This window comes from Mugil cephalus, chromosome 8 (genome assembly GCF_022458985.1).
Source record: "Mugil cephalus isolate CIBA_MC_2020 chromosome 8, CIBA_Mcephalus_1.1, whole genome shotgun sequence".
Classification (NCBI taxonomy): Eukaryota; Metazoa; Chordata; class Actinopteri; order Mugiliformes; family Mugilidae; genus Mugil; species Mugil cephalus.
In genome coordinates, this window is record NC_061777.1 from 20975599 (window position 1) to 20990765 (window position 15167).

Genomic DNA, 15167 nt, shown 5'->3' on the forward strand with positions numbered 1-15167 from the left:
TGGGTGGGTTGGGAGGGGAGAGAGGCGAGGGAGGGGGTAGATGGAATAATCGTAGTGTTAGGTCTTTGTACTGTACACAAAATAACTCTGCGCCACAGGACAGCCGGGGTAATAACATGCCATGCCACTGTGTTTGTAATTACACTCAAGAAGGGATGTGCCCTGATTGGCTACTTTGTCAAAGTTGCCCCCACCTCAGTGGCGCTGCACCTCCATGCTGCACGTACACAACAGTTACCTCCTTTCCCCAGTTGGCGCTTCCCACTTGCACCGAGGGACTTCTCTCGTAATGGTTTTTGGCCCACATTTCTCTAGATATCAGCAGCAAATCAGACCTGTATGTAACCACCACGCAGCCTGTTACTTTGTTGTGAACATCAGAGTGTGGTTTAGGGTTGCTTTTCGAGGTCTTCTCTGATGTCCTTCACTGACAATCATCTCATTCTGCATGGCTGAAGAGGCAATTAGGATTCAATATTAAACTCTTTATTAATGAAAGAAGCTGTTTATTATTTTGCAGTCCATCTCAAAAGACCCTGGAAAGCAATTAAGCTAAAGTGATGTGTATTAAAATAGACTTATTAGACACGAGGCTAATCTCCTTTACTTCGTGCACTTCTCTCATTTGTTTGGAGTGAGACAGCTGCTTTCTCTCTCTGTCTTTGCTCTGCTGACAGTGTGAAGGTCAAGTGGGATGAAATCTGAATTTTGAATTTGTATTGACTCATGTCTCCGGAGTCCTGGGCTGCATGTCTGAATGAACAAGTGAGATGGGAGGAGAGGGCACACAAGGAGCTGAGGGAGGGAAGACGGAGCGTAACGTACGTTCATGGGAATGTTCCAGGCCATGTAGACATGAGACTTGTATTCATCCATCCATACTTCGGCGGCCCGCAGGGCATTGCGCTTAGCGTAGTAATCTATGTCGTTGTTGTAGGGCTTCTTGGTGCGCTCGATGTGGGCCACCCTGGCACATGGCAGGACTTCCATGCTTCCTCCACACTGCCACACCTGGACAGCAGAAAGAGAATGAGTTTGTCGTTCAGTCGAGTATTCCTATGCAAAAAAAATGTCCGTTCTGAACGTTTTAAATACAGATTAAGGTAATGAGAATTTAGGAAGAAGCTCACGGTCTGAGGGGAAATTAAACTCCCAGCTATTGCTAAGCAGAAGTGCAGACTTAAATCAGACTGAGACAGTGGGATTAAACGATGATTCCAGTTTATTACAATTCAGTTCTTCATTTAGCGCTTTTTTTCCTTTCATTCTTGCTCGTTATTGCTCATGACAGTGTTGTACACAAAAGTAATTTCTTTCGAGTTATTAGAAGTATCTCAAATAAGGCACACAACGAAGGTCATTGTACTGTGATGGCTATTTCCAGTGGTTACTGTTTGGTTTATTATTTCACACCTCATCTTCTTTTGCTGTTCCTTGCCATTTTTATTCAATCGTCTTTTATTTTAAACCTGCGTTTCATCTGATTTGTATTTTAGCGCAGTCATTGCATTTCAGCACCGTAGCAATTTACTCAGTAAGTGCTGTCTAATTACAGGCAGTGGGAAGGATGTCCAAATGCGCGATGGCGATAATTTACTGCTCCTTGTGAAGAGTAGTATTCTCCTATGTTTCTTTGCATAGTCATAATTTGACAAACATTTCTAAATGCACTGTTGCTTTAGTTATTTTCCACTGATGTTAATGAAAACCACAGTGGAATCCAGAATCTAGAAATCCCAGTCCATATACTGTATGTTAGAATATTTTAACTGTGTACCAAAACACGTTTAAGCTACTGTTATACATCCTTATGAATGTGGGCTTAAAGTGCAGACACTTGATTTAATTTGAGGGTATTCACTTGCAAATTAGATGAAAAGCTTGAATATGTTTTGTTAGCAACCCAAGTACAAGTGCAATCCATTAAAAATTTTCTGCATAATGAAATTTTTTTTTTCAAAATAGTAGTCAGCTGAATAAATTTGACAATAAAGTGACTTCTCATTGTTGTTGCGATGCCAAGGCTGAAAGGAAAACAACAACTGATACACATATTCATATCATGCTACCAGTGAGAACACATTTAAATGCTGCCAGTGAAAAAGGTCAAACAGGCATCTTCATTAATGTCAATAGCAACAATAGTTGGACTAACAGCCAATCTGCCTCTGGATCATATACACATTCAAGGACGTACTGGCAATCTGCTGCTACATATTCCAGCTCACGTAAGAGCACAAAAACACTGCTGAAGCAACTAATAGAAAAATAGAAGCCGTTTACAGCATTCACATTAGTTATTGAACAGGATGGAATAATTAAAATCCTTCCTTTTTTCGCTATGTTAATACTTCTACTTGTTTGGGAGCTTTAAGAATTAGTGTCCATTGACTTTGTCCATATAAATAGATTAGAAAGACTATGGATCGTAAATACAGTCTTCAGAGGGTTACCTATGGCAACCAGAAAACACTGACACGTGCTGTGTGAACGGCATAGAGATATATCATCATATATCAAAATGTCATCTTTAAAAGCATCAATCACAGCAGAAAATATTGATAAATTGTAGGCTCAGGGATGTCATGACCCCTGAATGACACGCCCAAGGTAAGGAAATAGTGGCAGGCAGACACATGGCAGGAAAACAGCCATTTCTCATAGTGCAGCAAAAAAAGATTGGAATTTTAAACTTATTGATACACAGCCGGCATTGCTGCAAATCTACGCCATGCTGTGGGAGAGTGGCCCAGCAGTTACATCCTCGCACAATGCCGTCAGAATGCCACAGCATATGGTAATGTCCTTGCAGCCGTGCAAACTGCCACCGTCTCCGCCACCCACAGGCTCTTAATGACGATCGCCACAATGCACGACAGATGTACTCATCCATTAACTTCTCTGTGACTCCAAAACAATGCCCCCTGCATGGCGTTTATGGAGGATACCGCTGCAAAACCACTTTTTGCAATTAAGTGGAGACCTGGGCGAGGCTGTGTTGAGCTGACCATGTTTTTTTAATGGAATGGAAATAAATACAGCGTATGGTTTAAGGCATTTTTGTAATAATCACGTTTGAATTCCAGCTCTGTAGCTCTCCTTCCACCTGTGGTAATACTCAAAAAGTTCTCCTCAGTTTTAAAAAAACTGCTATTTTATGTAGTTAATCTGCAGGAAGCAGGTATGTTAGGCCTGCTGTTATGAGCCCTGCGCTGTTTGGTTTGCCACTTAATCATAATGAGATCAAAACCCAGTAAATCTTTACATTATTTGGAAAGGAATGAGCTCGTCAGTGCTGTGCCAGATTTAAGGCTAGATCATCAAAGAATAAGACTGCCTATAAAGTGTAATCTATGTCTGATTTGGTTATATTATCAAACACATTTGGCCAAAAATAAAACTAAATTTCTAAAAACAACGCAGCGCTGAACCAGGAGTAAATAGTCATTCAGGGACTACTTTAAACTGTGGAAAAACACACTTGGCGCTGTAGAATACACACTTCTGGAAGCAAGGCGACGTACAAGGGACTGACTCAAATTAAACTACTGTACAGTGCCTGTGGTCATTGTAATAAAAGAACGTGTCACCCTGGGAAACAGTGTGACTCACACTTTAATAGCTCTCAGTAACAGAGCATCATGACACAAAGGATCAAGACACCTCAGGGTTTGAATACAATGTACTTGTGCAAGGTTGATACACAATACAATAAACATAATAATCTTGTTTTAAATGGATTGATGACAATAGGAAATATATTTAAAGTCACATCTTTTTAATCTATCTGAGAGCAGTTTGAAACTAATCTCCCACAATCCTGTCCCAAACATGATTTCATAATGTTTAATGTCACATGAAAACTCTGCCATTTTAAATGGAAATGCTTTATTTTGAAGTCTACCACTTTATTTTGAAAGACTGAAAATGAATAACTGTCCCCCCCAAAAAAAGATTAACCGCTGATATAAAATTATTTTATAGAGCGTACAGTATGTGTCCTTTCCAAATTTAGCATTGAAATAGGGACGGCTGGGGATCAAAGAAGGGGAGGGATCAGGGGAGGCATTATTCATATTCCTTCCTTTTTTTTCTGCCCAAAATTATTTTGTGTACCTTGCCTTGTTATCTAACAACTAGGCCATGATTATGACACAACACATGATTTGCCTTCATTCATTTTTGTTACCCGTAGTGTTGTGATAAGGCCTGCACTTGCAGGGAGGACAAAAAATCAAAAATAAAATAAATAAATAAATAAAAATCAAGTCACCAAAATTGTATCATCTTGTGAGTCAGTAAGCAGTGGGCCATTTGAGGAGTGGTAATGGAAATGAGACACTTTCAAACATTTACCAAGTCCCAGTTAATTTCCATGTTTCTGCAATGCATGAGGATTGTGTTTAACTGTATGCCATTGAAGGCATTTGAAGCATCCGTCCTCTGCTGCTCTCGCCCTAAAACCTTTTGTTGCTTCGTCTGTATCAGTGGTGAAGTAGTTCGCTGGGGCAGATTGAGCTTAAACACCTCCATTGACTGGCTGACCCCTCATCTTCACTGCTCATGATCCACAATGACCCTGGCCCAAAAAATCCATTAGTACTTTGGAATAGGTTTTACCTGCTTTGCTGCTGCCCATGACAAGTGCTGTTTTTTGCGCAACAGCCTTCACGGTTGGTGCCTTTGCGTGGATGTAAGTGCAATACTAATTTAACAGCACATCTTTAGTCCCTGCAGATCCCACCCATCACCTCTGGAAACATAGAAGGCTCTGTGTAATGCTGCCTTTGCTTGGTTTCTTTATCCCGGTTTCCTGTTCAAAATCAATCGTGTGTGTGGAAAACTATATATTAAGTGTGTTAACAGCTTATGGATAGGTGCATGGAGCCTTCATGGATAATTGAAAACGTGTATAAGTGTAATTGCAGATAGCAGTTTGCCTGGCACTAAAAGCAAATTGCAGATCAATATTTCCCCAGCCATTTGCAGAAGGTCAGAACCCTATTAGCTAACCAGGCTTGTGAAACACACTATAGTTTCTTTGCATCACATTAAGCTCCACGTAGTGTCATTGAATAGAGTTTTTTTTGTCAGTGAGGATGGGAGAGACTAATTATCCTTTTATTTACATTCACATGTTGTTAAAATACATAAGAAGACCATAAAGGGTACCAAAGGTTTTTTCTTCAGCATTGCAGCTGTAATAGTTCCCATTGTATATCATTGCCCCTGCCCAATATCTCAACTCAATAATTAGAACTGAATTTTAATTGTATATCACAACATGGTGTGGTGTAAATCATATGCTGCTTTATCACTCACAATTGTAGGTTGATTTTAGGTACTTCTGATTTTACGACAGAGAAAGAAGAATTAAGAATTGAAGAGTTTACCAGCCATTAAAGAAAGATGGCAAGGCTGAATAAACTGTCTTAGCAAGACACAAACTGACTTTTTTGTATTTTATCCAGTTGTTTCATCCTCTCAGTAAATAATGGGGCTGATTACGGATGTTAGTGCATTATGTGTGTAACATTTTAAATACTAAAATCATATGACGTTAGTCTATGCCATCCTTGTTGAGATGAAGCTCAACATATGTTTCTTTCTAAAACGCTGAAATTTGTTTCATCCAAGATGGTGACTTCTCGCAAAACTGTCTCAAAGAAAGTGTTAAGGAGGAGTCTATGCAATAGACAAACTCACAAAACTTCAAACAAGAACTGATGCCAGATGGTTGAAAGAGAGAAACACAGTGTATATCCTGGCTTCTGGCAGCTAGCTTTAGTAGCTTTTTTTTTTTTTCCCTAAATGACATTTTGAAAGATTCTCAATCAACACACTCCAGGTCCTTTCTACTCTACAATTTTTTTAAACACACAACTAATCATAAGCAGGTTGTTATTATGACCTCCACCCACCACATAGTTTGGGAAATCAGAAGGTAATCACGCTGTGGAAAGCAAGGAGAACGTGAAGTGTGATCGTAGTAAGTAGTTTTAATCTGTGGAAGTAATACACTCTGTAGTGAACATTTTGCACCTCCGAAAAGAGGCAGAAGAAAGCAAGCAAATGACAAATAGATAAAGTCATGGGTCTTTTGGACTATTTACTATGTACGTGAACTGATTTATGAACTGGGCAGAGAGCTTTCTGAGCAGCTGATATATTGATAACTTTATACAAGCTTGAAAAATATCTCTAGGTTGAAAAAATAAAAATATTGATATTTGTACATATTTAGTTATTTTGTACACTGTACCATTTTCCACAATGGCTTTTACAATTACCCTCAGCCTGAAAGAGATTTTCAGTGCATTAGAAGATATCTGGTTGCAATTTAAGCGTTATTCTCTAAGTCTAAGAGACTGTATGGTGATGTAAAAAGCTAATAACAAATCATTAACTATTGAACCAGAGGGAGAGGAGGAAAGTGGCTAGGGTTGATTTCTCCCTTGATTAAACAAACAACCTGATACAACAAACCAGCCGGGAGTCAACTCTGAGGACCATCAATGCTGATCTGACCTTTTCAACACATGAGATAATCACAGATCATAAGATTGGGTGGAAAACAGGTGGCGCTCGGCAGATTGTTGGCTAAAACAGAGTGTGTTGCATTCCAGGACTGCTCATGACTCTATCCTGCTGCCTGCATATTCATCAACAGGGCTTTAAAAAGCATTAGTAAAACAAATCCGACCAAATGGCAGGTATCTGACCTCCTACATTAACGACATAATAAAGGATGACTGCTCTCTTCGAAAAACCTATTAACACCACACTGAGAGCACCTCTGCTAATGACAAAGTCTCTCTTTATGTTAGGATAACTAATGAGTTATTCTATATACCCACTGGTAATCTGCTGCTGTACATAAGAAATGAATCCCTCAAAAATATTAAAGTAGATTTTTGGCTTCATGGACGAACAATTCATCTTTAATCTTGAAACTTTACACGTTACTTCTGCACAGAGGAAACAGAGCTTCAATATTTAGTTACAGTTCTACCTTTAAATATTTCTAAAAATATGAAAATAAAAAAAAAAAACTAATCTAAATGGCAAATAAGACCCATGTAATCTATTGCCTCTTATGACATCCCACGCGCACACACAAATGCACACCCTCAGGACACATTTGTGTAAAGTCCATTTAGAGGTGACCATTCATTAGAATTGCAGCCTGCATCATTAAGTGGAAGCACTTAACACAGAAGACTTTGATGTAGTGGTAATGTAATTGCTAATTTAATTTAATTGTCTCTGTACATGTGGTTAGTTAATTGCAGATGGACCATTTGCGTGATAAGCTCCAAAACATGAGCCATAAAAACCATAAAAACTATTAACAACAGTAAACAGGCTTCATCAGCGCCATTACACAATGTAGTCGATGCACCTGTAAAATGCTGAACGCAGAATCTCCTGACTGGCACATAGCGAGGTTTTCTTTATATTACTATATTTATGTATGGGAAAACAGTCTTATTAGGTGAAAAAGCAACTGAACTAAAACAATGAGAGGGGGAGTGTGGATTGGAATTAATCAAACTAGTCAGAAGTGCAAACTAAACATTTCTGCCTACTTAAATCCAACATCCGCTGCTGCACGCTGACAACCGCCTAAACCGCTTTCTGACAAAGTGATCTGACTTCAAAATGATTCGCAGCAGGTGTTCTGCAGACAAACACATACCACACATGCAATATTCTGCAAGGCATCGCGACATCCGAAGGAAACAGACGTGTGACTGAACACATCAGAACCTCCACTCAAAACACAACCAGTGCTGCCCTTTGAAAATATGGATGCTGTGATGAATACTGGCCCTTTGACAGGATACATCAGCTGCTGACTAGTTCCAAGAACTTAATTTTCCCTTAATGGCCATATGAGGCTGGGCCTGAATGGGAATCACTCCTAATAACCCAAGGCCCAACTTTACACCCTTTTGGCCTCCATAGCTAATTTTCCAATGCACAAGTTTTTATTAACTGACTTGTTTAACTTGTAGCTTCAGGTGGATGCAGTCATAGGTTTCTAGCCGTCTACCTAGGTGCCAACACTGAGCCTCCAAACTACTCCTCAGGAAGCCTATGAGTGACGTCCGTGTCACAAAAGGCTTCCTGAGGAGCCGTCTTTATCTGCCGTCAATGACTGTGGCTCAAAGAGAGGGACCAGATGCTTGCGTTCACAGTTGTTTAAACATGGACATAACTGTCCACACAGTCTCCTTTGAAGGTGTCCATGGTCATTTTAAAAAGAAATATGCCGCTGCGCAAAGAATGAATAAAGAGCGGTAAAAGGAGAAGTTTAAATGTGCTCACAGACTTTTTCTCATCCAGTGGTCAAAATGGGAAGTAAAGCAAAGGAGGAGGCAGTGAGCAGCTATAAGAGCCCGGACTGAGATGATGAAAGTGTGTACTGAAGTCAGGCAGACTTCATATTACGTCTTTTCTAGCAAGACCGCTGACACATTTAACAGTCCGATGGTAACATATCCTGCGGTAGCAAACAAAAGTATCAGATTTGCAATAAATGAATGTAGATATAGCCCGCGGTCAACAAGAGTCCATCACTTTCCAGCTATTCTCTTGGCATGACTAAAACAGCTCAGCCACAAACAGACTCTGGTATGAGCGCTGGTATGTGAGAAGAATTGTGGAAATGTGATGTGATTTTTTAACATAACTAAGGGAAAGATTACCTGGAGCTACTCACTGATCCCTCGGGTTTATTGAGGCAGCACAGCACTATGTCACTTTCAGTAACGCAAATACACAAGTCTGCATCCTGAGTTTGTTTTTTCCATCGGCTCTGATAGATTTAATTAATTTCTCCTTTATGTGAACAGGGGCAGTTCAAAAAGATGTCATATTTCAGAACTGGAAGAGGCTGTAGCATTCATTAAATCTATTTACTTCAAAAACAATTGAGAGCCTGGTTTCTGACTGACTCCTTCACCCCACAGTCACCAGATTAAACACAGATTTTCACAAGCCACATGTGTTCTGAACATGAAATGGCATATATAATTATGCAGACAGGCTAGCTGGTGTCTTATTTGTAATTTCTAGCTACTTACGCCAATCAGGCACAACATTATGACCAATGACAGTAGAAATAAATACCATCTTGTATCAATAAAATGTTCTGGTGGGAATCTTTAGATCTGGCATTCATACTGATGCTACTGAGACGATGTGCCACCCACCTAGACCAGACTAGACACCCCCGCCCCATAGCAATGACACTCCTTGATGGCAGCAGACATCCCCAGCAGGATCCAGCCTGACACAGGCACACACACGTTCACCTACACAATATTATGAAGGTGGACATAATGCTATGCATCTGTGGTGTTTATGATACTGTGTTATTGTATCTTTGATCATACAACTGTTCTGACAGCGTACACGTAGTGGAAAGGAGTTGTAAATCATTTACAGCAGAGCGGTTTGATGTCACATAGATCATATTTAGATCCCATGCATGTGCTGTACGTATTTCAAACAGACAGCAAGTTTAAAGCCATAGATATGAACAGATTTTAATGTAATCACAGCAGGTATGTCTTTATCAGTTTCTTGTCTTGGGTGACATTAACTCTTTGGATAAACCAGCAATGTTGTTTGACAGTGCTGAATGTAGCAGCAAACAAAAGCTACGACTGTGACTTTAGTTGCATCAATTAACTGTCTGTAATAGTCTCTTCGGTGATCAAGAAAAATACAATAGACAAAATGTCTAAAAAAACATTTTTGGAAGATTGAGAAAAAAGAAACTTCACGTTCGCAAGAGTGATTACAGTTTAAAGAAAAAGTCGACAGAAATGACAAACATGGATTTCCACAGATGAGGTTTATCCTTATTGGAGAGTGCAGATTTAATTTAAATGATTTATTGGAAAGGGACTGTAGACTGTAGATATACTTCATATGCATGTCATGGGTAGTTTCTATCACTGTGGACTTTTCATTGTGTCAATGTGCAGCTCTTTTGCATCACTTTTATCAGGATACCGCCATGTCTTGTACACTTTAATTATGCTGACGTACATCAGTGTACATGGCATCTGTCATTTTGCTCTGAAAATCCATATCAAGCTGACGGTTTCTTCCCATGGAGATTCAAATATTGGATTGCTGACATTTTGGAGTCCTATTGCTGGAGGCAATGCAAAACTGAACTGAAAGCTAGTCACGTGTTAGATAAAGAAAGAGGCTCTAACTTTATTGCAGTTATTATATTGCACATTGAAATATTGTATGTAAACTTTAGGCAGCTCTTAGGTTCCTCTGCTTTTGTCTATTAAAAAAATAGAATGATAATGGAAATAATTGCGCTATAAGCTAAAACACATTACAATCTACTGATTTTCACTGCGTGGATATTCAGTAATAGTTTCAGTTCAGTTTGCAGACAGGAGACATTTTGAGATCTCAACAGATTGTCATACTGCAGTGTGACTGCTGCGTCCAGAATGGATTGTGCACACGTATTAATCCAGCAGCTCTACTTGAGTACACATCCAAGCTGAGTCTGCTGTCCTCTCCAGCCGCTAAAAGCCATTCATCTAAAATCCCAGCTGTTCTGCAATAAACAGGGAAAAAAATAACTGGTGTTGATATGAGAGCAAAAAAATAAATAAATAAAAATAAATGCTTTGAGATGAACAAGTGTATATGCTGTTTTGTTGACCGACAGTTGCAGCTGTATGGTGTTTATTTTCTATGTTTCACTCAAGTAAACTCATACAGAGAAAATTGATGAACCATCACCACATGCTGAATGTGTAGCTGCACCCTGCAGTCGGTCATGTTCATCAACAAAAAATACAAACCACATATTACTATGTATCTCACCAAATATTATTCCATTCCATTTCTGCCAATTATATATAATTGGCAGAAATGTATATATATTTATATATATGCTTTTAGTCTACCTTGGTATAAGACTGACACATTACCAGAGTAATATGGGGAACATTTGCCTATTTACCAAGGCAGTAAATACTGAAGCAATATTAACATTTGAAGCTCTGTTTCCATCAATTAACCCATTATTCCCTCTGCTTCCAAGTCTGTTTTTTTATTCACTCACTTCTGAAGTAAGAATTGTATATTATCTTTAGCTGCCATCCTGTATAAGAACTATTTGTTAACCTTGTCTTTCAGCTGTTTGTTTCTCAGCAGATAATTTAAAGTGACAGTTTTAGCTGTTATTCACAACTGAAGAATGTCCTCGGCTTGTTGGGTTCTTAAGAAACCCAACAAGCCCCTTCTTTCAGCTTTGTTTTTCAGATATGCCATGACCTTAATAACTGAGAACCCTCACAGATAAATTGGTGATGGATGTGTAATTGGTTGCCTCCTACTATTATCCCTATCCCTACACCAAGTGTACAAAATAAGCAGGTATATCTAATGGTTTGATAAATACCATCAGTAGGCTACAAATGAAACAGAAACACATTTTTGCATTCTTGTGTCACGACATTTCTTTCAAGAAATGTTCACAATTAACTTGGAACAAAGCCATCCACAGACTTGCAGTGGCCACTTGAGATAATAAGTTGTGTGCGCTCAGTTGCATCTAGGGAATTTTGCACGTCCCTGTTTTTAATTGAAATGCTCTCCACTTTGCAGTCTCTGTACCCAAGGGACATCTTTTCTTCAGGGTAATATCATAGAAAAGTCTCACACATTTCATAGAAATGCCAAGAAATGCTGATTGAGAGTGCACATAACCAGACGATGCAATTGCGTCTCCGTTCATCACGGTTACGGGGGGAAAGATATTAAGGCATTACAGCAAATATCAAGGGACTTTCTGGGATATGTGGTCACTGTCTGTGATATGCTGAGCCACGCTATGCTGTTACAGAGGCAACTGTGCTGCTGCTAGACACAGAGAAGGCAGCATATATTAATGCAAACATGGAGCAAATCTTTCCCTTATTTAGAATTTGCTCTGGTGTCACTATCTACGCAATATTTATTCACACCAGTACTCATTTCCAGATCTGAAAGCTGTGAATATCACATGGTAGCAAGGCCCTTTTCAAAGCTGTTATGTGTGTGAGAAGAATGTCAACAGGGAAAGTCATTGCGACCATGTAGACCCTGTATTTATTTAATAACTGAAATCTGTCAGCCAGCGTAGACACTGGACACATTCATTCTGTGCTGATACCACTTGGAACACACACGATAAACTGACTTCACTCGTGCAGCTTTGCCGGCAAGGTAAGAATTGCGTTAAATTTTGCTTGTGTAAGAGTGCACCCTGAGAGAAAATACTCATCTGATCTACTACCACTGCTTATCCTAACTAGGGTCGCAGGGGGTGTTGGATCCCTATCCCAGCTGTCAGGCGGGGTACACCCCGGACAGTCGCCTATCACAGAGCTGACACAGAGACAAACTCTGCTGTACTCTGCTACAACACCTCTCAAAATGTAGATCAACACAATAAATTACGCATTCATTTCAAGGTGCTGGTAGGAACTTCCACTTTATCACTCACTACTAGTTCCTCCTGCTATAGCAAGATAACCGACTGCTGGGTTTAGCTCCATATTTACGTAAGAGTGATATCAATCATCTCGTTTAACTCACAGCAAGAAAGTAAATAAGCACACACCCCCATATTTAAACCACTGCTCATAAAATGGTTCTCGAAGTTCGGCTGTCCAAGCCAAACCACGCTGAGCTGTCTGGCTTTCCGTGCTCTTTTGCCTGCAAATGATAACATGAGATATGTGGTCGCTGCCTCACACTGAACAGAATTATGCTCATCTCCTTCACTACCTTCCACTAAAGATGAGTGAGGCTTCAAAGCAGTGAGAAGTGAAGGCTCCCTTCTCCATCGAGAGGCTGGATAAGAGCCACTCCCCACGGGCCCCCACTTCATCTCATACCTTCTTTTCCTGCCGCCCCTGCTCATACATCCATAAAATGGGGGATGTTGATGGAGAGACGGACTGATGCAGAGGCAGTTTTAACTGCGCCTGTCAAAATCTACTGTAATTCCACACAGTTGGCACCCTCCGTCTTTGATGTGCTTGCCGATTTGATAGTGCGGCCAATTCAGTGCGTGCTAGTACTCTTCAAATACTTTGGCCTTGTCAGGTCATTTCAAGTTTCCAGGCAGTCTTAGACATCCAACGCAGGTAATTACGTGAACAGATTAGCTAATGCTCATGTAATGAATGAGTGTTGCCAGCCTGCGTAGTGAGTGTTTTTCTGTAGTCCTTGGTGATGATACGGTCCATGGAAAATGCATGATGCCACTACATATGATAGTTAATAGTTTGGAACAGTAGAAGAATGTGAAATGCACGATTCATCTGAAATAATTTTAATTGTCTTGTCAAAATGTGTGCAATTAAGACGGAGGTACCTTCAGTCACTCCTCAACGAGGTTTTTAATGAAGATTATGATTCACACAGATAATAAGTATGCTGACAGGGCCTGTCTAATTACATATCCCTTTGGCCCCAAACACCAAAGTGGCAACTCTCTGCGGTAAGCTTGCGCTCAGGAAGTCATGTCATATCTCCAAAGCCATTTACAGGCAGTGCACTATGCTATATGCTGTATGTTAAACAGTAAACATAAAGGATGCTCCCCAAACACACAGTCTGTTGTGGTTTAAATTATGGAAATTGCCTGAATCAGCAAGGCAACAAGACAATATAATCCTTGAATTATCTATGCATGGAGCAAGTTGATGCATAAATGCAAATCATGAATATGTTTAAAAACGCTAGCTGATTCAAAGCAAAACCTAAGATAAATTCTCCGACGACACAAAACATATGCAGAGCCACATGTTGGCAGTATGTCCTTCAATGGCTGTAGTAATCCTTCTGTAACAAAACGGATCTTGGTCTTGCAACTACAGCTGCATTCCGTCTTGTCTTTTCTCCAGAAGACAGATTCATGCTGGAACATACGATAATGACTCATGGAGTAAGTAAACCTGAGTCCATTAAGCACTGACTGATTGATTTACCACCTGAATAATTCAGGCATTGAAAAAGACAAATGCTTGATCAATATACCATGCTATTGTTACCTTTGCATGGGCTTTATTGATGGAGTGCAGATTGTTCCTTGCATGTTTAGGGGCTCCAGTGTGGTGAGATAATGACTACGTGTTGTGCAACACATGGGATGAGCAAACACAGCATGGTTGTAGTTAAGGCTACCCAAAGAGAAACCAAACTTAGATGAGACAAATAAGATTTGAAACAGGCGACATGCTCCGAACCAAGACCAAGACCCTGAAAACAGTTTTGCAGTCCTATTATTGCATTACTTTATTTGGAGATTACATAAGCGGCACCGCATGGAACCACCAGATCAGTTGTTATTAAGGTTTCTTGTACAATATAGAAATCAATGTGATCACAGTCTCCACATTCATCTACTTGATTTGTTCTCATCTCTGGAATGACTCATTTCGTCGGAATGGGCGCACATATGGTGAGCGCCCACTGTCATGTGCCTTTTGATGGACACGCACGCTGTTGATTTATGAAGCTGAATGGCTGGTGTCCACAGATGGCTGCAGCTATGACGGCATTTCTGTCCTTTACAAGGTCACTGCTTTCGCCGTGGACGGCTAGAGCCAGGAGGAGGAATCTACATCGAGCTCTGCTGTGATTTAATTCACTGTTGTATGCTAGAAATGTTTCAGGTATCATTTTTGTGATCTGAATGGCGCTACGAACACAAACTTTCTTAATAACAGAATTCTTTGTTTGATATGTTATAAATGGCCAGAGAGTTTTGCTGTTCTAGCACCAGAAGCGTATCCAAGCTGCCCATGACGTGAACATTTGACTCTGTTCAGGTGAGGCGTGTTACTATAGCATTCTTTCATAAATTTGACCACAAACAACACAAACGTGTGGAAACAAGCAAAATATAGAAGGATTATAAATGTTAATTCACAGATGTGTGTGGCTTTGCATTCCAATATCATCTATCATCAACCTGTGACAGTCAACATCCTAATCCACGGATTGGCCCAAAACGCAAAACATGACATTGATTGATGAAAGTTACTATTTCCCAAGACACACACAGTACACACAGTGTATTTTTATAGACTGCACTTCCATAAAACTTTCATCAAAACTGAGACCAC

At 39.9% G+C, this 15167-nt stretch overlaps 1 protein-coding gene across 1 annotated transcript in view; it reads right to left on the minus strand.

Annotated features, from left to right (window-relative positions):
- galnt9 (polypeptide N-acetylgalactosaminyltransferase 9) overlaps positions 1–15167 on the minus strand; it is an 84269-nt gene that overhangs the window by 11649 nt on the left and 57453 nt on the right. Inside the window, exon 7 of the mRNA XM_047592683.1 lies at positions 826–1011. Coding sequence (XP_047448639.1) covers positions 826–1011 — 186 coding nt within the window. The remainder of the gene's footprint in view (positions 1–825; positions 1012–15167) is intronic.